General features: G+C 43.4%; 1 protein-coding gene across 1 annotated transcript; it reads left to right on the plus strand.

Annotated features, from left to right (window-relative positions):
* The first annotated feature begins 17,494 nt into the window (after positions 1 to 17,494).
* LOC110989730 (uncharacterized) lies at positions 17,495 to 23,937 on the plus strand. Its single transcript, XM_022254311.2, has 8 exons — positions 17,495 to 17,716; positions 18,410 to 18,550; positions 18,798 to 18,939; positions 19,511 to 19,741; positions 20,773 to 20,966; positions 22,283 to 22,454; positions 22,733 to 22,866; positions 23,372 to 23,937. The coding sequence occupies exons 1-8, from the start codon at positions 17,606 to 17,608 to the stop codon at positions 23,375 to 23,377; spliced, it is 1,131 nt and encodes a 376-aa protein (XP_022110003.1). The 5' UTR covers positions 17,495 to 17,605; the 3' UTR covers positions 23,378 to 23,937.
* The last annotated feature ends 2,401 nt before the right edge of the window (positions 23,938 to 26,338 follow it).

Raw genomic sequence — 26,338 nt, forward strand, 5'->3', positions numbered from 1 at the left:
CAAAAGGTACAAGTTCAAAGTCGAGAGTTCAACCATGTACGGTGCATAATTATGTATTATGAAACTTAGTGTATAGGCCTAAAGTACAGGTGGAGATACCGGGCTTTTTAATTTCCAAAGAATATTGCAGGTGCGTAGGCTGGGGGGAGGTTTGGGGTTCAAACGAACCCCCCCTCCCACTCGCTCGCTTCCGAGTTCCGCCCGTTGGTGTTTTTTTGTAATAAATATATAAATACAGAAAAAAGATAATCGATGACTCGCGGTGTCGTGTTGCTGGTAGCGACGTTTCGGCTGCTAGTGCTGCTAGCCCTCACCAGGCAACTGAAGTCTGGATGCTGCAGGGTCTGCTATATACCGCCGGACCGCGTCCTCCGCGTGTCCCCCGCCGTGTATTGCGGACGCAGTACAGGTGACCTCAGCGGGCGTCGTACGCTCCACTTCATGGGCGTGAAGGGGCGTGTCCTCGGTATGGCTCCGTTGCGCTCCGGTGCTCCGGTAGTTGTGTTGGCGGATGGTGGGGAGCCAGAAACCGGGGATGTCGATGCCGCTGTCTCTGTTGATGTTGTGTCTATTCAGGCGGATGTGGATGGCCTCCTTGACGCGTCTTGGTACTGGTCGGTGTGGGTAGGCTTGCGATACACGGTGCTGGTCAGGCTGCCGTCGGGTTCCTGGAGGACCACGGCGTCCGCACTGTGTTCCGATCATCCACCACCTTAAGGAGCCAACTCGTGCGCCCTAAGGATCCCATCCCACCCGGAAGACGCGGAGGAGTGGTCTACAAGATACCATGCGGTGACTGTGGCAAGGTATACATCGGCGAAACTGGCAGACCAATCGGCGAGAAAATCAAGGAGCACCAACGCGACGTGAGACTCTCCCGTGTGGAGTCGTCAGCGGTAGCCGAGCACACCTGGGGAGCTGGTCACCACCCCGATTGGGACAGCGTGCAGTGCGTGGACCAAGACCAGCATTGGTACACAAGACGCGTCAAGGAGGCCATCCACATCCGCCTGAATAGACACAACATCAACAGAGACAGCGGCATCGACCTCCCTGGTTTCTGGCTCCCCACCATCCGCCAATACAACCACCGAAGCACCGGAGCGCAACGGAGCCATACCGAGGACACGCCCCTTCACGCCCATGAAGTGGAGCGTACGACGCCCGCTGAGGTCACCTGTACTGCGTCCGCAATACACGGCGGGGGACACGCGGAGGACGCGGTCCGGCGGTATATAGCAGACCCTGCAGCATCCAGACTTCAGTTGCCAGATGAAGGCTAGCAGCACTAGCAGCCGAAACGTCGCTACCAGCAACACGACACCGCGAGTCATCGATTATCTTTTTTCTGTATTTGTCATCCACCGCGGTGATTATGTTTATCTCTTCAATAAATATATAATTTTTATATACCATAAATTTCGGAATGTAAGCTGCGGTATATTTATTAATTTTCACGTGGAAAATATCTTTGTGGTTTATAATAAACTGCAGGCGGTTTATACTGCAATACTGAAAGAATGAAATCAGTCACTAAAAGCCGCTCCATGCCTCAAGGCAGTCTAACCCGGACCGCCGCCCCCGGCCTGCCACGGGTACCGGCGCGCGCGGCGCAGCGTTCCGGGCGCGGGGACAGGGCAGTCATGTTTTCAATGGTTGCTGTTTACATTGGCTCTATTTACGTGTTGGAATGAAGGAAACTACAGTCCAGAAAGACTAAGTAGACTGGTAAATGCCCTGTAAGTACCGCTCGCACCTCACATATTGTGTGGTACATCTGGTTTTTTTTTCTTTCACGGTTGTGCTATTCATGTTGTTTATCATTTAACTGGTCTTAAAAAGAACAGCTGTATGACCCACCCAGCAAGGACTCAGGACACTATCCAGCCAACTAAAATTGCCTACCAACACCTCCTGAATAGTCGAGGTAACCCGAACCACCGTCCACAGAAAGCTAAGCTTCCTATAGCTGCTAATGCATCCTCACAAGACTCCACAGGTTTCACAAGAGCGTTTACAATCAGTGATTTGGAATCTGCAATGAAGGCTATGAAAAACAACAAGGCTGCAGGTCTCGATGATGTCCTTGTGGAACAGATCAAACACTTGTTAGCTCCAACAAGATCCCAAAGACTTGGAGGAAAGCAAGAGTCATCGCTCTACTGAAACCTGGCAAAGACCCCGCAATCCCTAAGAGCTATAGGCAAATTTCCTTACTCTGCCACATGTACACGCTGTTTGAACGCCTACGTCTGAACCGCATATCATCGTTTGTGGATGACCATCTTATCCCGGAGCAGGCAGGCTTCAGACCTGGAAAATCATGCACAGGACAACTCCTGAATCTTACACAGTTCATTGAGGACGGTTTTGAGAACTAGACTATCACAGGTGCTGCTTTTGTTGATCTTTCTGCAGTATATGACACAGTTAACCACTGAATCCTCATTAAGAAAAGAGATGACCTCCGATGTCAGACTGACTGAACTGATCCGTCAAACTGCAGATTCTTTGTAGACATCTGTGGCAGACGGAGTAGGTGGACAACACAAAAGAACGGACTTCCACAAGGGAGTGTGCTCGCCCCCCTGTTGTATAATATCTACACAAATGACCAACCCACCCAACCAGTCACTAGACGCTTCCTCTATGCTGATGTCTTGTGCATTGCATCTCAAAGGGATACTTTCGAAGAGGTAGAGGATTCCCTTACCAATGCCCTGGACCTCCTCATTCCGTATTATGCCACCAATCATCTTAGAGCCACACCCAGACAAAACACAAATTATCGCCTTTCATCTTAAAAACAGGGAAGCCAACCGCCAACTACAGATTAGCCGGTATGGACAACGGTTGCAACACATCACCAAGCCAGTCTACCTAGGGGTAACACTAGACAGATCCCTAACATTCAAGGATGACATCACTAAAACTAAGGTGAAAGTGGGATCAAGGAATGGTATCCTCAAGAAGCTGACCAATACAAAGTGGGGTGCTGATGCTAAGACAGTACGTACAACAGCACTGGCTTTATGCTACTCTGCTGAAGAGTACGTATCACCTGTCTGGAGAAGATCGGCTCATGTCACCAAGATCGACCCTGTTTTGAATTCTGCATGTCGGGTTATTACTGGCTACCAAATAACCCACAAAGATTGAGGACCTTTACCCACTGAGTGGGATTGCACCCCCCTAGCATCCGTAGGGCTGTTGCATCTCAGAAGGAAAAACTGAAGCAGGAAAATACCCTCACCACCCTCTTTTCAATTACGAACCAACAAGGAAGAGGCTGAAATCCAGGCACAGTTTCATGCAGTTTCATGCATGTGGAGGCACTAAACAAAAGCCCAGACAAGCAGCGTGTATCCCTGTGGACTGATACTGTGACGCCGCGCCCCTCCGACGAAGGCGAGGGCGCCCTCCTCCTCGAGGCGCGTCGGACGGCACGCCGGAGAGTCCCTGAGTGGCTAGGGACGAGTCCGTTGGGACAAAAGTATACCGTCCCCCAAGAAAGTTGGTCTTCGTGGAGATGGTGGCTAATCTTATTGGTCGAAACTTAATGACGTAACCCGGACAGACCTGACTTGAAATATACTTCGCCTGGACACCTGACTTATATATAACAATTAATAAGCAGCTGGTTTATTCATCAACACACTCAACCAATACACCAGTAGAGGGCGCTATTGAGGGGGAGACTGTGTGATTATACGTGACCGGACTTCGCCCAGAGCAGCGAACTCCACAATTAGTTGTGGGCATCCAGTGCCGAATCAGGGACTTTGGCAAGTCTACGGGGCTTATTGTCTGGGCTGTGCTACACGCAACTCACGTCACAAGATAGCAATCCGCCCTTCAATCGACCGCAAGCTCCTATCAGGAACTATACCGCACCACCAATTAGCCCCTCAACCTACCCAGCCCCTCAACAACACATGCACCAGTCGGACTTAGGTACAGTCACACTAGGCTAGGTGACTTTAACCCTTGCACAGGATTCTCGACCCTTACCTCAATATTAGCACTTGATCAAGACAACTGGACCGGCCCTGCCTGTGCACGCCTTTTATAGCCTTCGCGCTGCTGTGACCACGCCCACGCACGCGCTCACGTGACCAAGCAGTGACTTCCGCTGACCTATCGCGCAACGTACAAGGCAGAGCCTATGCGCCGCGCGCTTGCTTAACATACAGTTATGCGCGCCTAACGTCTGCCTCAGTTACAGGGCAGAGCGCCATCTATAACTTTGCACCGCGCAAAGTGACTAGCGCCCTCTGTCACGTCACAATACCAACACACCGCAGGCAGTGTCTACTATCAACCCGGAGGTGTCAGCGAGGCATGGCATTTGTGGTCTTGCTGCAACTGACTAAGAAGTGCTGTTGGACGTCGCAGATCCAATCTAGCAAAGTTGGGGTACAGTGAGAATGATGACACCACCTGCCTTTGTGGAGAGGAGCAGACTATGCAACATCTCCTTGTCTGTCTACCCTATCAGAGCTGGCATCTTTGACCCCATGTGCGATGCAATGCATCCACCAATGGACTGGAACAATCTACGTGTATCTTTTTGAGTCGCAGTGACTCGAAAAAGACTAAAATTGGTTATTTCGAGGACTCGAGAAAGTTTAGTCTTAATGAAAACACTCGTTCACGCGCTGCTTCACGTTACAAGAATGCGCACCGGAAAGTGGCGTGGACCCTATGGGCACTTTGAATTTTCGCTTCTAACGTTCGTGTATGGAGTAATATTTTATCTCCAATTTCACAAAAGGTGAAATTTAATCAAACTCCAAATATTTTGATTCATAAATGTCGATTTCATATACCAGCTACAAAGTTCAAATGACATGTTAATTTGGTCCAATTTTCCGATTTTTGAAAAAAATGAAAAAATGAAATGCGCCCCAAAATATTTTTTTAACCATTTTTAGTTAGGTGAGTGGAGGTAATAATGAGTTATTTTTTTGAGGGATTTTCTGAGATTTTTTAATAATAATGTTCATATCATTCGCTCGCTGTCACCCAGCGCCCGATTCAACGTGCTGGGTGAAGAGCCAATTCATTACCAGGCCAATTTACAATACGCCGTGAATATTGAAAGCTGAAGTAGGGGGGCCTATACAAGTCTTACATGCATCTTTCAGTTCGCGACATACATGGAACTTTTTCGATGTTGTGTTCCAAAGCACATTATGATAAGCCTTTGTATAAAAATATGTCTTCATAGTTACAAAAAGTTCCATTTTGGGGTTTGATGACCTAGTCCCTGGTCATCCAACTGGCCTGTATTGTTTGGTGTAATGGAATCCTAGTATATAGAACAAATGATTCTGACCTTCAAAGCAAAGTCAGCAGCCACGATTCAGTTGTAGCGAGGATTCCATGAGTATAATTAAGGTGAAAATCAGACGGATGGGGGGAGCAACGGGGGCCATGTTTCCCTAGCCGGGCCATTTTTTTCTTCAATTTCTTTTCCCTCTTTTGTCTAAATCGATAGTTATCTTACTACACGGGACGCGACGGCAGTTCAACGGACGAAACAACCCAAGAAGGACTCGGTTGCAAGGAAATTTAAAAAAAAAAGATTTTGTTTGTTTGAAATAAACTAATAAAAATCAAAGAACAACAATCCTTACTTTAAGGACACCCCTCGTTCGTGTATTTTATTTAGCTCATTTTTCTTTTTCTTTTTAAATTAAACGGCGCATACAATTACCTCTACGGTCTCGGGAAGAAGTCTTTCTTTTACACAACCAAAGGGTAAACGAGTCATCTTTATAGAAAGTGTGAATGTGAAGCTTAATTATTCTGCGTACAGCAACAGGGTTCCAAAAAGAAGGTGACAGAGAACCATCCGAAACTGACCAACACTTCCATGATAGCTGTACTGTGTATGGCGCGCCGCCAACTTCAAATCAAAATGGCAAAGGCGCAAGGGATCCAAAAAGCGATGTTGCCATCAAAAGTTGTTTGTAAACAAAAAACATGCCTATACTTTCAGTGAAAGTTTTGATAAAGTTATCTCTTGAGACTGTTTCACCATTGAGTTTATTGACATCTGGCAGTCTTTTAATTCCCTTTTAATTGCAGCCCGAGAGAAAAAAATGCACTATTTAATGTTGCATTGAATTGACTGAATAAAAATGTTTGAACTATCTAGGCCTATTCTGTAATAATGAGCTTGAAATTAAACGAAAAAGTGTCTAACCCATGTTTGCTAGATCCTCATCTTACACAGCTGGAATGGGAAACGTGTTTATAATCATCAACTAAAGTCTACACACCTGTATGTATGTGTGAAAAAAGTTTTGTCTGGAATTTTGGAGACAAGGAATGCACTTTTCTCTATTCCCAATATTTTTGTATCCTAAGGAGCTATTACCTTATTTTAAGTATGGCTACGCATTCTCTCAGAAGCAAGAAGTCAAAACCTTTGATGTTGATTTTAACATAAAAATACATTTAAAATAAATTATACTTAAAACTGAAGGCAGGCCAGAAAATGGAAGTTGGAGAAGAAAAAAGCCTTACTAATTTGTTTTTACATGGCCTGATAGAATTGTCTTCTTGGCTTCATAATTTGTAGCCGACACATACATGTTTTGGTAAAATTGTTTTAAAAACGAGGAAAACCACTTGGAATCTCATCACAAAACATTTACGGGTAATTCCAGAAATGGGGGCCAAAAGTGTAACATTTTTGTGTCCCTGTAACATCTGACCTTTGTTATTCGACATGGAAATATCACTGGATACCAGAGTTGATTTCAAACTATTATTGTTTGTTAGGCAGGTAATTTGCATTATTTCATCACTCATGGAAATTAGAAAATGCGTTCTGAACACACAAAATCATAATGTCAGATGTGACAGGGACACGAAAAGAAATGGACCCCTAATTTCTGAAATCACCGTTTTAGCCGACCAACGCTGCCAGAGCCCAGACTTATGGCAGTAATAGTCTGGATACCAGACCCCGATGATTCCGACAAATGGTGCATGATATGCGGTAGCACTTTCGACCACATGTCTGGTGTAGGGTCTGCAAGCTCTACAGGCTCTACACAGTGTACCAAATAGGCCCTTTTCGAGTAGACTGACGCCTATATCCCGCTTAACATCTTGGGCATTGGTGTAATGGGCACAATCCAACCCGTGCACGTGGCTTTCCCATGGCTTACCTGGCTGAAGGTAGCCCGCGATTCAACCTGCGATTCGTTTGGCCTTTGCAATTGGATTCTCCAAACATTACTTGGGTACTCAAACGTCGATATTTTTATTTTTTGTATAGGCCTATGCCTTTGTTACTAAAGAACAGAGTGAACGATAATCGGTGGGGCGACGTGGAAATGGGGCAAAGTGGGAATGGGGTTTCCGCCATGAAGGTCCGGCTTCGCTCCACCCACGCCGAAAATCGGGCTTTGCTGCTGTAGAAAAATCATCTTCACCGTCGTCCGTACACCTGGTATCGCTAGCGTCGGAGGACGACATGTCAGACTCACTATCGGCCAATAATATTTGCAAAATGCCTTCGTTTTCCATGTTTCGACCGTGATTCCTCTCTAGTACATGGTAGTTGGGTTACTCAGATGTGTGAAAAAAGTGGTATAGTGCATCGCTTACCCAAGTTAACTTCTACCCTATCAAACGATGCCCGCCTGCCGTCGAGCAATCAATCAGAAGTGGGTGTTGAAGTGAGGGCGCCTTTACGCTTTAGACATCCGGTTCTTGAAGGGCACGTCGGAAGCCAAGGGGTGGCAATTTTTCGTGTTCATCTGGCACTGTAGTGTGCAACAGGGATGTTTCATTTGTGCTATTTTGGCGTAGTGGAGCTGAAACGGTTGATGTCTCACCGGACGTAGCCTTTCGTCAAGGCATTCGTGGCTGTGTGTGTGTGTGTAACTGCAGGAGACCAGACGAGTGACGCAGCCATGAGGTCTTTTCCAACTTGATTTTGAGGTTTTTGTGATTAATTATTTATAAGTTTTCTGGTATGCATTATTCATAAATTTCGTGTAAATAGTTAAAGCAGATTAGTCTCCGAAATAAACGGCATCAACTCCAAAGCTTACGCAATGTTTCCATCTTTTTTTTTCATGAGGGCAATAAGCGGTGAGATGACAACTAGGGCCTATGATGCTTGTTGGTGGGCTGGTGCTGGCATTGGAGTTTTCCAGCAGCATATTCTAAAGAACTGTCCACATACTGCTCAGACAACTGACCTGCACTCACGGCCGCCGACACGCTTGCCACGCTCGCCATCTTTTGTATACTTTCAAATTCCATATTAGGTTAATGTATGCTTACCCCCTCGCTTATAATTGGCTGAGTAGCAAAAATCGAAAACATAAAAAACAGAAGAAATTCCTGACAAGTTGGAAAAGGCCTCGTGGCTGTGCCACACTTGCATGTGGTCTCCGGTCCAGTCGCTTTGCAGTTACACATAAACACAGCCGCGAAGGCCTTGACGAAAGTCTACACCGGACGTGGAGACCATCAGCGGAAATGGTCAACTCTACGCAAGAAGTGCTTGGGTTTAACAGAAAATGAAAAACCAGGGCTGGTTCAAGAAGCATCAGGGTCAGCTGATCAATAAAAAAACGAGAAGCGCGCCTGGCTTTCGAGAATCAACCTTCAGCACAAAAGAAAAAGAGCTTTCAGCAGGCAACGAGAGACTGCCAAAGACGCCTCCGCGCAATTTGGAACACTTCGTGGCGGGGCAAAAGCAGTGGAAATCCATTAATCTGCGCACCAACGGGACATACGTCGCTGCTATGCGTCCACAAAGAAGATCTTTGGCCCAGCCAATTCGTCGGTGGTAGGCCTTAAAGACTCGGATTCACCCACCTACGGAAAAAAATCGCGTGCATGCAAGCTGTGATTGGGGGGCAGGCCCATGCTTGTATTTGGCCAGAAGTGGCCTATACTCTATTACTTTTTGGCGAGACTTGTTATACCGTTTGGGGTGATTTGTTATAGTTTTTTGGCGCCACGGGGTGCATGGATAGAAGATTTCAAGACTCCGAGGTTGGCTTTTGACTAGCTTGGGCTAGCAGTTTGGCTATGCTTTGTGTCTCAATTCTACCCTGGAATGAATATCGGGGTAATGCTACAGAAGTGTGAGGCTCCAGTTTATATTCCCATCGTCCGCCCATCTCTCGCTGCTTTCCTCTCCCTCCCCTCTTCTTCCCTCTAGCGGTCGGCCGGGGGCCGGACTGCTTTAACCAAATCTGATATCAGTCTACTTGGAACGGTTGACATCTAGCTGAGGGACAGTAGAAACTACTCCACACATACGCTCTGCAACGTAAGGTGTAAACATCTGGAAGCGTCTTGCATTCATCCTTGTATGTTGAACACCACACACTCCTTCAGACATGTACAACTATGCTTTCTGTATTTGGATCGAATTCTGCAGCGTTTTATCAGTATTAACACCTGTTTGTCTGGTTATTTCCCACAGCTTATGGAAAAGTATTGATAACAAGAGTGGATAAGAAAGCCTGCAACATTAAATGATAAAACGGTAAACGACAGAGTCATGCGTTCCGGATCACACCAGCTTCAGCTTGATCATTAAGCGACTGGAATTTGACATCACGAAGTGGGGTCAGTGTGTAACTTTCTCCGTTTTGCAACGCGAATACTTTACATGATGTCTGCTTGTGTTCACTTGTACGTATCGAATTCTACACAGACGAGCAGTAATAAGTGGCAGGCCATGCAGTATTTTACATTTGAAAAAGCTGCTTCATATGTGACCCCAAACCTCATTAAAGGCATTGTACCATGTTGCATAAAGAGAAGGTCATCAGTAAAACTGTCAAAGAAAAAAGTACCTCTCTTCTGATGCAAAATCAATAAATAATGACAGGAATCACTGTCTTTTTACAAAGCGGCTGTGGATGACTACAGGGAGGAGTGATGTGTCAATCTAAGGACGCCGAGGCAATGGTTTCTTATACAAGCAGAAATGAATGGACGCAGAAGCCAAAATATCCACTTCATGAAATAAACACTGACATTTGTGATCTGCTTCAATTCAAATGCAGTTGACAGTCGATGCCCAAATGACAGATATTACAAATGAAATACAAGATGTATCATAATCTGTACTGTGGTACAAAATGATTACCCTGATTACTTTCAAGGAAGGGCACTAGTAGCTGGCTATTATAAAACAGCCCCAAGAAGTTGATTATAAAGACAAGTTAGAGCCTGTATTCAGGATCCCCCCATATCAACTAAGATGAATGATCCCCGTGATCTTGGCTTCAAACAAATTTGAACTGTCAATAGCATTCTGCAATATGAGTCCTACTGTTCATTTCCTTGATCGGGAGGTAGAAAAGGGCAAACTTTGGACGGGAAAGCGGCTAATTCGTGAAGAAAGATACACAGAATATGTATCCAACCAGAAAGTTCGTACGAAGAAGTCTTGCTCTTTCTACCTCAGCTTGAAACTCTATTTGACTTATCTTTTACTACCTTATTTTAGGACCATTGTTTTCAGTGATGACTACTTTAAAACTTGTTCTTTGATTTCCAGAAAGTACAATTATTGTTTGTAGAGTTAAAAGTGTGAGTCTATAAGAATTCTTTGAGTAATGAGGAAAACAATTCCCATCATCAGTTCAAAGTATCATTTTGGCATGCAATGGTCATTTCGTAAGGAGAAAATAAATCACTGCCTAATCAACAAAACTTCACAAGAATCTTGCCAAGAGATGATTACCATGGGAACTACCACAAGATGGTTATTTTTTCTAAGTAGTCTCGCGCGTACGAACAACGATTAACCAATGTCCCTCGCCTTAAACTCGGTCCTTCTCAGAGCCCACTCCCCATGATACGGCCTTAAACGAATATTTACAAACACCTGGGAGAATTTAGCCATTTCTATTGGTGGCAAACCCGTCACATGGTTGGCAAAGCACGTCAAGCACACATACCTGAATACGAGTGAATTTGGGTATGAGTTGACTATTACTGCATTGCACTGATACGTACAAGTACAGTGTCAAATTGCCCGACTAAAAGCCACAAACAAAAACTTTCCGTTCTCATTCATACCGTTTCCTTCTTGCATTATACTTTCTCATTACAGCGTTCATGATATTCCTCACTATTCAGCAGCAGGGAAATGTCAGGGAAAACTCGGCAAAACTGAAAAAATCCCCTCTAAAATGTTGGCTTCACTTCCAACTTCTGACTCTGTTACTTTGGAAGCACGTGACAAAGACGGGCTCTCGTTTAAGTTTGACTTACACGTGTAAGCTAATCGAACGCACCCATTGTGTAGCACCAGCTGGCTTTGCGCCACTTGCGTACTGAGCGTCACGTGCTCGCCAGTTTCAATACAAGGAGATTATTTACGACTGCTTGCAAGAGGAACATACCAAATGTAGCTAGAGGGGTGTTTAAAACATGAAGCAAAATTGTTGAACAAATTCGTAGGAAATTCATATTTATGTCATTTTAAATGTTGTTTAGACTTTGTCACTCAAAATGTGTTATGAATTGGAATAAGTATTTGCTCGGCCTGTGCTTACGTTTAAGACAGGATCATAATTGGTCTGTAATAATGCGTCACCGTTTCCACGAAGAGACAAACTCTAACCGGAGGGTAAAAACTAAGTTTGAAGAAAATCGCATTTGAAGTTGGTCTCTTTTTCAAACGCTTATTTTGCCAGCATATGCGTTTCTTTGACTAGCTGGATGAAACGCAGAGGCGGATGAGGTCGCCGATCCTTGGCAATCTGGCATGCTTCTTCGACGGGAACATTAGTGAATAGCGACACCACGTCGAAGCTCACCATGACGTCTGTGGGCTGGAGTGACAGGTTTCTCGCCTCTGCGTTTCATCCAGCTACTTCAAGTTCCAAGACCAGTTCATCCTCCCTGCAGCTTCAAGTTCCAAGACCAGTTATACGAGCAGACAGCTAGGACCTCCATGGGATCCCCTATATCCTCGATCCTAGCTAACATCTTCATGGAAGAATTTATTTGAAACATCATCTCTCCTCACTGCCGACCTCAAACCCACGATTTGGCTGCGCTACGTAGACGACACATTCGCCATACGGCCCCATAGTCAAGATCACCTCCAAGAATTCCTCGAGTACCTCAACCAGCAACACCCCACTATCAAGTTCACCATGGAACAAGAACAAGACGGACACGTCTCCTTCTGAGATGTCCACCGGTCCAGAAACCCAGACGGCATCCTCAACCACCGTGTCCACCGCAAGCCTACCCACACCGACTGGTACCTGCACCAGAGATCTTTCCACCACCCAGCCATCAAGACCTCAGTCGACCACACCCTCGTCCGCAGAGCCAACGAGATCTGCGACCAGAACAACCTACGCCAAGAACTCCACCACATCAAGTCCGCCCTCCAGATGAACGGCTAACGCAACCAGCGCATCAGCCTTTCCAAGCCTCCGTTAAGGTCTCCTATACCTGAAGTTCCCCCCCTCCCCCACGGCATTAGGGTCACCTATGCCCGAAGCCCCCGACCCCCCACCGCTGCAGTATGTCTACCATACATGGGCCCCACTTCCCACCAACTCCGCAGCATCCTGCAGTCGGCCAACATCAAAGTTTGAAAACGTATGATTTTGGACCACTCTGTCACTTTGCTTAATGCATTATATTCGTGACTATTTACCAGCAAAGCACATATATATTCCCTTAATATGGCTCGCCTTAATTTTATACGTTTGATTATAATTAATGTGCGCTGACACTTTTGCACAGCTGATTTCTGTTGCAGTTCATGTAAGTGCACCGTTACAGGGTCAACACTTCCCCACCAGCAGGCCAGTTCTTAGGGAGGGTTGCTTCGATTAGCTCTCAGATTTCCATACACTGGATAGTGCGTTAAGATTGAACGGTAAAATCACTTGGCCCCATAGCGGCCTAGCATTATTAGGCATAAACACCAGATGAAATATCTACGGGAGTCTCGAGACATCAGCGACAGCTAATTGTTGTGTCATATATACGTTTTGTGTGGGCTCAAAATGCCTACGACCTTTAAGCCTAGGGGCGATAAAATAAACAAGTAAATGAATCCTGTCTTTAATTAAATGTTCATTTAATAATCGCTCGATACTTCTTGAAAACTGGGACAAAGTGTAGAGTACTGCACTGCACTTTTGTGTTCGAGGCTCAAATATTGAGAATCGATGGCGGTAGAATCACGTCAACACAGCTTATATCATGAATTGGACGCGGGACGGGCAAAATTTGAGGCGGGGCCGGTGGCATTATTACTATGACTCAATGTACACCATATCATGTTCAAAGACGGAGCGGATTGTGTGCACGGCACCAAGCGTACGGATTGAAACTAACTAATGCACAGTATGGTGTTCTATAGCCGTCATTTGTCGACGCTACAACAGCTCTGTCGCGTTGTGCCGTCGCTTCGTGGCGTCGCCTCCTTTCTCATTACTTTTATGCTGCGTATAATGCATTACGTCGTGCCGTTGTGGCGTCGCGTTGTGCCGTCGCGTCGTTGCGTCGTGTCCTGCTGTCTTGCCGTCGCGTCGTGTAGTCGCGTCTTTCCGTCGCCCCTTGGCGTCATCCCGTCGCGTCGTGCCGTCGCATTGTGCTCTCGCTTTCGTCAGGTACGACGGCAGGATTTGACGAACGACGACACGACGCTAAAGCTCGACGGGACGGTGCGACGACACGACGCGACGGCAATACATCAGGACGCGACAGCACCGTGACAAGGGCAAGACGTTGCATAAACCCACACTGCAGAAAAACCATACCATGACAGGCGACGCAACGCTATGACGGCATGACGCAACGCTACAACGGCACGATGGGACGGCAAGACGGGACGACACGACGCGACTTCATCAAGAAACAACACCACGCGACGGCACAACACAACATAAAAGTAATGAGAAAAGAGGCGACGACACGAAGCGACGGGACGAAGCGACGGAGCTGTCGCGCCGTGGTGTCGGGGCGACGGGACGACGCGACTCAATTTTTGGCGGCTATAGAACACCACAGCATTGTTACCGTAGCTGTAAGCTCATGGGTCTGCACATACAGATTTAACCCATGTTTAAACTTAAGATGTCAGTGATCTTGTCACTGTCATTAGCACAATTAGCGCCTACTGTCAAGTTACTCTTCGTTCGCTGAACTATGTGACCTTTAAAACAGCAGTGAAGAACTGCTTGACTGGTAACAGGAGCAGCAGTGGCAAGACTATGGAGGGAACGTGCCCCCCCCCGGTGAATGTCCTTGCCCACCCTGGGTGCCCCCCCCCCCATTTGAAATCCTTGAACAACTTCTGCAGCAGCTCATTGTCTCTGGGTGCTCCCTTGAAAAAAAAAACGATTGGACCCCGGGTGCCCCCCAGACCAGACAATGGTTTAATTGAGGTTATGTCACGCGGCACTCCTGTTAGGACTAATTAGGATTAGAAAATACCTTGTCCCGTTGTCATCCTCAACCAATCATATAAATTGTACATGACAGGAAAGATCATTTATTAACGAGTAGTTTGGTATTTAAACTGGTAAAATTAACCTACAATGGCGCTGAAATGCTTCTGCAATAACGTGACAGCCGCACAATCTTGGTTTATTCCACTTAAAAGTGAGCCCCCAATGGATTTCAAAAAGAGTCCGGCAAACTTAAACAAGTTTAGCTTTGAAGTTCCAATACATACAATCATAATATTCACTTTCTTAATCTAAACCTCAATGAACCTAACAAATACATTCAGCTCAGCCTGCCGAAAGATATTTTGCATTTGGTACGAAAATCGACAAAAATGCCTGTCACTACAGGACTTTTGCAAGGCATCCAGCGTCGAGTTGTCCGCAACATATTCATAATTCTTCGCTCAACGGAGAAGGGTAATCCATGTAGAAATGTTCATCGAGCCAAGAAAAAAATACATCTCTGAAATCTTTTGATAATAACAACTCCTCACAAAAACATGGAATGCAATACGTGGGAAATTCTTGTTTATAAAAACACATGTCATATTGAATTAAGAAAAGATTAATCGCTATACTATCTGCTCAATATGTGACTTAAAAAGTTTATTCTCTAAATGTGAGGGTAATGTAAAGATAACAGTCGACGACTTTGCTCATTTTGTCAATTCTGAAGGTAATGGTTAAACGGAGATTACGGAATTCCAAAACACATAAATACGCTGCAAAATCCTTTGACAAATTACGCCAAAGTTGAAGCTGCAGTGGTAAAATCTGGTGGGTTAAAGTTGGTAGTCTTTGCATCATTTGCTAAAAGTTCACAGTCCTATCGTCCAACTATGAAGCTTCTTCTGTTGTGTCTCAGTGTTGTTCTGGCTCATGCTGGCCTCGCAAGCGTGAACACAAAATGAGCAGAACGTTGACTGCGAGCCAGACTAATTAAGTTTGTGCTACTTTCACCACAGACACTTGTAAATCAAATTAAAAAAATGAGTTCCCAACTTGACTAAAGATTTACATTTAACAACGACTTTTTGGAAAGAAAAAGGTCAGTGTTAACTGAGAACGAATAATTTTATAATTTAGATAAAGTTTCTCTTATTGCATTGATTGAATTTCCTTGTTTGTTACTTCACTCGATGGAAACGTCAGCTCTCTGTCTCTCGCTCTAGTTTTATCTCTGCCTTGAAGATGGATATTCCGTCACTCATATCACATCGTCTGTCACACTGTTTGGGTTCAATGCGTCTGCAGATCTCACATACACAAACCATGGCTTGCTTCGAGATTTTTCCAGTGAAATCTGGGGAAAATAAGCTACAAATTAATCATTCCGTTTTTAAAACCACTTTTGCCCATAAATAATACTTCAGACAGTCCCAATCATTATAGCACAAGGCGTGCAGAAACCTTCTGAATGTGCGACTCACATGTCAAAAGCCGTTCCTTCTCCCCAACTTGATTTTACCATCGATCGCTGGCAATTCTCTGCTGCGCACACCTCAACCATGATTCTTTCCAAATTTATCCATTCCGGTGGCAGAATTCAGCTTTTCTTCGACATCTGACGATTGAAGTACAATAGCCTCAACCAGCAGTTTGGAAATCTCCGTTGAAAGTGTACGCAACAAAATTCGCAACGCTTGTCATTTACCCTCCTGAAATTATGCACACGCGGGACGCGTTTTGGACGCGATATCCTATCCAGTCTTTATAATCGAGATCAATGAGTGTAACCCTATGCACGTGCGTTATTTTTTTCCAGGACTTGTGACATACACCCTCTATTAATTGGCCTTTTTTAAGAAACAGTCAGGTACGACGGCAGGATATGACGAACGACGACGCGACGGCAAGACATCAGGACGCGACAGCACAACGGCAAGACGTTGCATAAACCCATACTGCATAAAAATCATACCATGACAGGCGACGCAACGCTATGACGGCACGACGCAACGCTACAACGGCACGATGGGACGGCAAGACGGGACGACCGTCGCGACATCATCAAGAAACAACATCACGCGACGGCACGACGCAATGGCAAGACGGCACGACACAATGTGTTAAACACAACATAAAAGTAATGAGAAAAGAGGCGACGACACGAAGCGACGTGACGACGCGACGGAGCTGTCGTAGCGTCGCGCTGTGGTGTCGGGGCGACGGGACAACGCGACGCAATTTTGGCGGCTATAGAACACCACAGCACCGTTACCGTAGCTGTAAGCTCAAGGGTCTGCACATACAGATTTAACCCATGTTTAAACTTAAGATGTCAGTGATCTTGTCACTGTCATTAGCACAATTAGCGCCTACTGTCAAGTTACTCTTCGTTCCCTGAACTATGTGAAGAAGCAGTGAAGAACTGCTTGACTGGTAACAGGAGCAGCAGTGGCAAGACTATGGAGGGAACGTGCCCCCCCCCCGGTGAATGTCCTTGCCCACCCTGGGTGCCCCCCCCCCCATTTGAAATCCTTGAACAACTTCTGCAGTAGCTCATTGTCTCTGGGTGCCCTCTTGAAAAAATGATTAGACCCCGGGTGCCCCCCAGACCAGACAATAGTTTAATTGAGGTTATGTCACGCGGCACTCCTGTTAGGACTAATTAGGATTTGAAAATGCTTTGTCCCGTTGTCATCCTTAACCAATCATACAAATTCTACATGACAGAAAATATCATTTATTAACGAGTAGTTTGGTATTTTAAACTGGTAAAATTAACCTACAATGGCGCTGAAACGCTTCTGCAATAACGTGACAGCCGCACAATCTTTTGATAATAACAACTCCTCACAAAAACATGGAATGCAATACATGGGAAATTCTTGTTTATAAAAACACATGTCATATTGAGTTAAGAAACGATTAATCGCTAAACTATCTGCTCAATTCTCTAAATGTGAGGGTAATGTAAAGATAACAGTCGACGACTTTGCTCATTTTGCCAATTCTGAAGGTAATGGTTAAACGGAAATTACGGAATTCCAAAACACATAAATACGCTGCAACATCCTTTGACAAATCACTTCAAAGTTGAAGCTGCAGTGGTAAAATCTGGTTGGTTAAAGTTGGTAGTCTTTGCATCATTTGCTAAAAGTTCACAGTCCTATCGTCCAACTATGAAGCTTCTTCTGTTGTGTCTCTGTGTTGTTCTGGCTCATGCTGGCCTCGCTCCTCTCCGTACGACCAACGAGCGCTCCGTACCTGACAGCTGGATCATAAAAGTCGAGGTAATTTTCGAAAGCATCGATGCACATATTTTTATAAGGCTTGGCGCGAAAGCGAACACGAACGCGAATTTGTGACGTCAGATCAAATATTTGTACTGCAAATTTGCAAAAGTTGAACACACTTCCACTCTGTGAATTTGAGTAAGTAGCATATCTTTCATAGCATCAAATCCGCTTGGCTGTCACATTCGACTGAAGTATGAACCGGGCTTAATATTACCTTATTGTCATTTTGAGATGAACTTCAACACCAAAGTTTTCTTATGCTTTAGTAATTTGTATCATATATATGCTCGAATAACTCCTCTTTATGTATACCTTTAGTTATACCTTTTTTAACAGTGTTCACCGCTGGTTATCGCTAGACGAAACTCAAGTCAAGATATGTCGATGAATCGACGTATGGTGAATTAGCTGGAAGGGCGTGCGCTCCTCAATTAGTCAGTTATATGTTGGGTGCGAACCATTACGGGTTATTTACAATAAAATGTGTCATGATCAGGACTTATTGCAAAACATCTATTAATCAATCATTTGAGACCATGTCATTTGCAAAAAGTTCATCTAGTGAGCTTATTTTGTATCAGTGGGTGAATACGTTCAGACCTCGGCAACGAGACTTACTCCTGGGTAGTATTTTATAAGCATTTTGATTAATTACTACAATCTAATATAACACTGATGTATTGTTAGGATTTTGACCTGCTGGAGCGCGTGCAACAAGAGATCGAGGACATCTTTTCCACTTTCCGTGCACCTGCTCCCAGAATCAGTAAACTGGAAGACCTTATGCCGGTTCTGACCCTGAAGATTCCACAGCACATCCTTACTCGGGTAAGTTACCAGGTCAACCGAAAGTAAAGTTCCTGTCACGCAGGAGGTAGCTTTGAGTTGTCCGTTTTGTGTTTGCAAAATGTATTTTGTTTTAATTCTCTTGTATTTTTTTTTCTAGGGAGAAATAGCCACATTTAAAAGCGGTTCAGTTTTTTTTTTGTGTGTTACTTTGGTGTGTTCTTTGTTGTTGTATAAGTTACTGTTATTGCTTGTTCTTGAAATGCTAAACGACATCATTTTGGTTCAGGTGCGTGCTATTGAGGGCGTTGAGTACATTCAAGAGGACACCATCGCAACACTTTTCGGCTCACAAAACAATCCACCATGGGGTATTGATCGCATCGACAGTCGCACTGGAACGGACAATGTGTTCAACTTCAACGATAGTGGTATGTTACTTTGGCATGACTTGATCATTACTTTTATTAATAATAATAATAAAAAAATAATAACTGACATTTATAAAGCGCCCAATCCATCAAGCTGCTCCCAGGCACTCTACTTCAAAATATAGATAAATAAATATAACCTACATGTACCATAATCAAAATCAATAATAAGAAACTAAAAATGCGTGTTTAAAAAGGTGCGTAAATGGTATGTTTCTTTGGCATGACTTGATTATTGCTTCCATTAACTGCCAGGGAAATCAGTAAGCAAAACGTACGATTTAAAAGGTGCCAGTTCCAAAGAAAGAGGATGAAACACACCAAACTAACAACTTAAAACAGTTTCCCTTTCAACTTAGTTATTTCCAATAATGGTAATGATGGTAACACAATGAGTGGTAATACTAAGTAATGGTTAACACCCCTGCCAAGCCGAACGTACTACTTTTTTCATATTTCCCAAGTAAAGCATCTCGGTCGGGGGCTTTTCTTTCACCAAATGTAAAATCTTATTATCTCTGTACAGCTTTCTTGACACTAAATGCTCAAAAACTGTCATTTTCTCTGCTAGCTCAGGGTGAAGGGGCGAAAATATTCATTGTGGACACCGGCATCAACACTAATCACGAGGCGTTTGGCGGACGAGCTTCCCTTCTGTATGGGGTTGCTGATGATGGAGGACATGGAACTCACTGCGCTGGTACTGCTGCAGGAGAAATCTACGGTATTGCACGTAAAGCTGAAATCTACAGCTGCAAAGTGTGCAGTCATGGAGCATGTGGGCTTTCTACAATTAGCAAAGGTATGTTTGTCAATCACTTCATTCTAATAACTTCTTTGTAATCATCTCACAAGTGTTATTCATGTGTACAGTTTTCTCACAGCGACATGCTTTTGTCTCGTGGCACTACCACAACACACTGAAACTTTGTGTACTAAATAGGTCATGGCATAGGGTTGGGATGTAAATAATGCAAATTCCTCCTTCCGTAATTACGGCGATGGAACAAAAACTATTCAGAGTCACAGATGTTTGAGTGCAGATTTTGTAGACCGCTCTTTTGCTTTGTATCAGTGCTATTTGTTGCTCATCTGGTACAATTCAACCATGAGAAAACTGTGCTGAAACTGCAATGGTAGTGTTGATTTTGTAAAGTTATACTCCGTATATTAAATACCTGAATGCAAGGGGGCAACAACTCCTACTTGTGTGTAAGTCCCCATAGCTGAAGATAACGGAAAGATTCTGATTTTTTTGGTCAATTTACACGAGGAAATTAGCAGATGTCTTCCCATAGTAAAGTATACTTTTCAATTTTCTTTCTTTAATGAAATATGTTTTTCGATTTCGTTTTCACAAGGTACTTTTTCAGAGTTTATTTCGACAAGATATATTCTCCAATTAGTTCTTATTTGATGTATTTTTAGAAAAACTGTTTCTATTTTTGGAACCAAATCATTCTTAAGAGATATTCAGTATTTTTTTTTTCTATTTTTGTTTTTTTAAGATCTATTTTTCCAAAATGTACAATGCCCAAATTCATCGGCATTCACGCCTCTTCCCTTATAGATTTGGGGAAACAGGACGCTGAAAATGGACTTAGTCACCTGAATAGAGGTCCTCTTCCGTAGGCCCCTTTGGGGGCGTGTTTTACTCGCGCAGTTTTCAAAAGGGGTAAACGCAACTCTTCTCTGCACTCGGGAAAAACAATCCATGCACGTGTTCATATCTAGAGACATGAATACCACGCTGCTTTATTCGGATAGCGATCTTCTTTACTTCCCAACTAATAGTTCCGATTAATGTTTTTTATTTATTTATTTTCTCATAAGGTTTGAATGCTATTGTCAAAAAGTTTGGTTCCGGCCCCGGCATGGGCGTGGTATCAATGTCCCTGGGTGGAGGGTATGGTCCCTACTTCAACTCTCTTGTCCAGAACATGCTCAACAAGGGGTACACAGCTTCTGTTGCTGCGGGTAACTCAAACCAGGATGCATGCAACGTTTCACCTGCATCTTTGAAAGGGGTGAGGTTTTTTGTTGTGTAGTCCAAAACGTATAAATACCGAGCGCATTTGTCGATACGCCATTGATATTTCAATATAAATCTAACACGTCTACGATACCTTAAGGCAGATTTGAGTGTATAATATTATAATTGGTGTAAATTGGTGATACACGGGATTGTGGGTTATGCTGTTTCACCATTTCTTAAGAAAAAGCATTGTGACATGACGGAAGTCGTTGGGGGCAGTCTGGCACAATGTGACCCTGGGCAGTTGGGCACAGTTTGACCTTTGCAAGAAAAATAGCAAAAAGTCATATCAATAGGCATAAGCTTAATAATGTAGCGTACGCCTACCACTCGAAACCACCAGACATACGCTCGGGATTATGATTTGATTTACCTATCATTTGCCAGACGTGCTATGCCTTATTCATATTTTATCCCATACACAAGGTCATCTTGTACCATACTTTCCGACCCTATGCTATTCCTATTCATCCCTAGGTCATCTTGTGCCATACATTTTCCTGTTCATATCAATATCATATTATATATTCTGCTTATGCCAATTGATGTGACCTTTTACTATTTTTCTTGCAAAGGTCAGACTGTGTCCCAACTGCCTAAGGTCAAATTGTGCCAGTCTGCCCCCCAACTACTGATGTATGGGGTAACTAAAGCTTGGTTTCCATATGATCGCAACAAATGCCGACCGCATGCAAACCATCAAGACACATACAGTCGCAGAACAGACCCTGCGTGACTTGATTCCACCCAAAAATTTGACAAAACCGTCCGAAACTCGAAAACATTTTGCATAAAATGTGATTCTTTACGTGGCATGCCCCTTTAATGCCAAACTAATACTCCGGTTTGATGTATTTTGCTTATGGCTAGCTATTTTGTTGACGGCTGGGGCTGCATATGTCAGTAATAAGGAAGAAAATGACAGCATGAGTGGTTAAAATGAGAGGAACATGAAAAAAAAAACCTGAAGAATTACAACAAAACCAGTTCTTGGTTATGACAGCCAAAACACACCCCTGTCTGGGGCTAATTTGCGGTTGTCTGGGTTACTGGCAACAATTCCGTTTTCCATGTGTCTGCGTTGCACCTCGTGTCTGGGTTGCGCTTCGGTCTGAGTTTCGTACGTCGATATGGAAACAATGTTGAAACGCATCATTGGCTGATTTGTTTGAACTGTTTGGTTATATGGACGTAACACGACCAGACATCCACTTTGTCCGAGTTACTACGACTTTAATCTCACCATTTTTTGTGATGAGGAAAGATCATAACTGATTGCCGGTATGACCAATACTGTTTGCTTGATAGGCACTCACCGCTGGGGCCACGACTAGGAAGGACAAACGCGTATATTTCTCCAACTGGGGCTCTTGCGTTGACCTGTTTGCACCCGGTGTGTACATCAAGAGTGCGAGCCACAGCTCTAACACCGGAACTGCAACAATGTCCGGCACTTCAATGGCATGTCCTCATGTGACAGGTGAATTCGCCTCCATGCTAGTACATTTGCGGCAAATTGCTTTTTTAGCCATTTCTCCGCATTGTTGGTCTCTCCGTCGTGCATAGGTGTTCAAATTGAAGACTCTGATTTGATTTTTTTATAATTTTTTTTAATTTTATCTTTAAAATATAAGAAAACACAAATAAACTGCAAAGCTGAAAAGCCAGCCTGTATAGTTATATTAATTCCTGCTGTTGTTATTTCTATAGCATTTTAAACATCAGCATATGAATCATATTTCTAAAACTTTTCTGCAGGTGCCGCTGCTGTTTATCTGGGATCGAACCCAGGTTCGTCTCCAAGTGCTGTGCATGATGCCATCGTGAATAATGCGACTCCCGACGTAGTGTCTGACCCCAAAGGATCCCCCAACAGGTTGCTCTATGTCCAGGTAAAGGTTGAATTGCGTTTTACCAAAGTGATAGTGGATGTACGGTCATGTTGCTCAAAAATCATTGAACGAATTACTCAGCGTCAACGAACCATTCGGATATGAGACTTCTCCCAACAAACGAAATCCTTCCAAATTTATAACAAAATAATTGCACAATTTTAAAAGAGACACCGAATTTGATGATGGCAAAATATCTTCAGTACCTACACATACCACGTGCAGTGGAATTTATTAAGCAATAATCTAAATGTGAGGTGCCTAATATTCTCAAGAGGATTGTAAATGCCATCTTTAGTTCTGTGCCCTAAACAAAATACAAAGACTGAAACTGATTTGAATGACAAGATCCAAATCCTGTGAGGAAGGACACGAGATAGAGTGCATTAGAAAATCGTCATTATTTTGTAACAAGCCACCATCTCCTCAATAAACTGGGACACTCGATATTATTGTTAATCTGACACGTTAAATCTTAAAATGTTTTTCTTACTTTAATTTGCAGCCCTAAGTACGGACCACGGATGCCGAAGACCAAAATCACGTGACCAGATTTGAGACGTTTGCCAAGCATAACGAAACAATGGAACGAGACGGCCGAATGACGGTAATTCTACACCATCGAATAAATTTAGAGCTGAATCCTCTGCAACAAAATGTTGAACACCTCATTGCACAACTTATGGAAATTGTATCAGTGTAGCTGCATGGTGATCTCAATGCGTAAAGCCCTTTTCATCCCATCACACAGAAAAGGTGTTCCTGTAATATACATGTCTAACCCCCTTGAAATGCCGCCTGCTTGAACCTGTAGTGTAATGCATGTATTTTCAAGTGTAGGCCCATAAAACATGTTCATATCAAACCAACACTGCAAAGCACCTACAGTGTGCACTCTTTAAAGATTCTTTGACCATCGGTAACAACTTCAAAAAGACAAAAAAGAAATATCAGGACTCTGCGAAGGTTCACTGAAAACCCTGTATTGCGATGTTTAAACTGAAAGAAAAATTATATAAATCACAAGCGTTCTATGAATAAAATTAAAAACCTGCACTTGCATGTACCTTATATCCTGTTTTTCATTATAGGTGTTTAATGTGAGTGTTTGATGCTATCTTATCCTACAGAAAGAAAACGTATAACTACATCGGTATTAAACAGGTTTTTTGTAGATCCATTGTACTCTTCATTCGCAGTCCGGCATTTTCGATGCCAGGCCAAATACAGATCTGGTAGTGTGGTTTCGTCTTCGATTATTGATATTTTTATATGGTACTATGATAAGCAACCGTAGACGTAGACAACAATGACCGTTTCAAACAAGTTCTAACATCGTAAATATAACAAGGATATTAGTGGTCAGTGTATAGCGTCAATGCATGCAGCGGCCTCCTCTTTTCTGCTCCAAAAACCACTTAGCTCTTTTTTCCCCCATGGGAAACCGTGACATATCTTGGAAAAACCTCAACCTTCTTTCATCAAACTCTGAAGTTAAAACATTTTGCAACTTTCGTGACCATCTTAAGTTTTAAATACGCCTTAATATTTCTGATACAATTGGCTCTTTTTGGACGACAAGCCGGATCGCCTTTTTCTTTACAGTTACGTTGCAACGTAAGTCACTTCAAGTGGACTAAGGCGCTCCAAATCCATTTACAATTCGACAATTTATGAAAACAGTAAAGGACAAGAGAAAACTTAATGAGGGAGATTAAACTTCGACCCAGTTGCACGTACACTACTAAGCAGATGTTAAAAGTCGGCCGCGGGGAAGTTTTCTGCAATTGTATAATCTTTTCCTCTAAAGCTATTTGTTATCCCCATTTCAAAAATGCCCGTTTTATACACTTACAATCCTCAATACTTTCTTGGACTTCTTGGAGCGCTGTTGTTGTGATGTCATCTAGGGAGGACCTGGCTCAGGGTACAGATTTTTCTGTTCAAACTGTGAACCAATCTTAACTCCCTAAGAGCATTTCTGAAGGGGTGACTGCTTACTGATTGCTGTTTACTTACACAACAATAAATCAGCAAAAAAGAGATTGATGCCTGCAAAATATTTCGTAGGCCTAAATGCAGGAGATTTTTTTGCACAAACCAATGCAGTAGGCCTACTGAGGTTTTTTCTTGAAATGAGCATCACAGTTTTTCTCATGAATGCAGATAAGCTCATTAGCATACAAATAAAACGGAAAAGGGAAAAGTAAAACCTCACTCAAATATTGAAATATAATGTGAAAAAATAACTGAGACTAACAGTTGCATTTTGGAAGTTTTTTTAAATGCATTTCAGTAGCCCTTCCAGTTGCAATGCGAACACACCAAAATCCACCTTAAAACAACATGTCACTGACACTTGCTACAGTGTGAAGAGTTTCAGCTATTTCCTTAGATATTCAGACAGATATTGGAAATTGAATTATTAAGAAACTCTGAACTCAGCACGAAATAACGAACAACTGTGTAATTACATCATGTGGACTCTTCACTATAAACGCTCAGTGTGAAATGCACCGTACGTTCATTCTAATGGTTCATTTAATTTCATAACACATATGAAACTACCAGTACCTGCTAGTTCTGCAAAACATTAAACCAATCATCCTAATTAATTCGTACCTCCATGCCTCAGTTGCCCTCAAATCAATCAGAAAAGAGTGGTTTGTTCCATAAGGATACACACGAGTAGACGTTTTGGGCATACCTCCGTGATAAAAGCACTGACCAGGACGATGTCTGCCGTGCATAACCTCTGTATGATGAATGTTCTCTCAGACTCAACTGATGTTTATGTGCCAAGGCGGGAAAAGGTATGTTTTCTTCAGAAGGATTTCACCAGACTGGACTCACCTCGAAACAAATTGTCGACTCAAACATACATGACTTGAGACGGGCCTACCTAGCAAGCCACATGTCATCAGCTCTTCCTTAGTGTCGGCTTCTATATCTGCAACTGGGGACCCTTTATTGTTCCTCTTTTGTTTGTACTTTAACACACACTTTTTCAGGGTGAGAAAAAATAAAAAAAAAAAAAATAAAAAAAATAAATGGGCTGTGAAGAATTTTCGGACTTCCGCACAACCTGTTACTCGATATCATTAAAAAAGGGAGAACTTTAAACAGCCACGAAAACAGTTTGGAGAATACTCTTCAGATTTTCATATTAGCTAGACTTCTGTATTTTCAATTGTACCATTCCTTTTCATGCCAAACGTAAAGTAACCGGGAGGGGGGATCGGTGATTCCCATTTGCTATTATTAGGGTAATTATCATGAATCACACGGACAGCAAGTACGGATCTGATTGGTTAAACCATCTCATCAGGTTTATGAATTCTTTAAAGTTATATGTCAAGGGACGGACCTTTTGCGAGTTTTTCTGTCCTGGTTCTGGCGTCGAAAAAAATGGAGACGGTTTGATCTCTCGCGAGGAGAGGGCGATTCTTGCCAGCCTCAAGTCAGAGAAAAT

Source organism: Acanthaster planci, linkage group LG01 (genome assembly GCF_054643075.1).
Source record: "Acanthaster planci isolate LZ-2023a linkage group LG01, COTS_SCS, whole genome shotgun sequence".
NCBI lineage: Eukaryota > Metazoa > Echinodermata > Asteroidea > Valvatida > Acanthasteridae > Acanthaster > Acanthaster planci.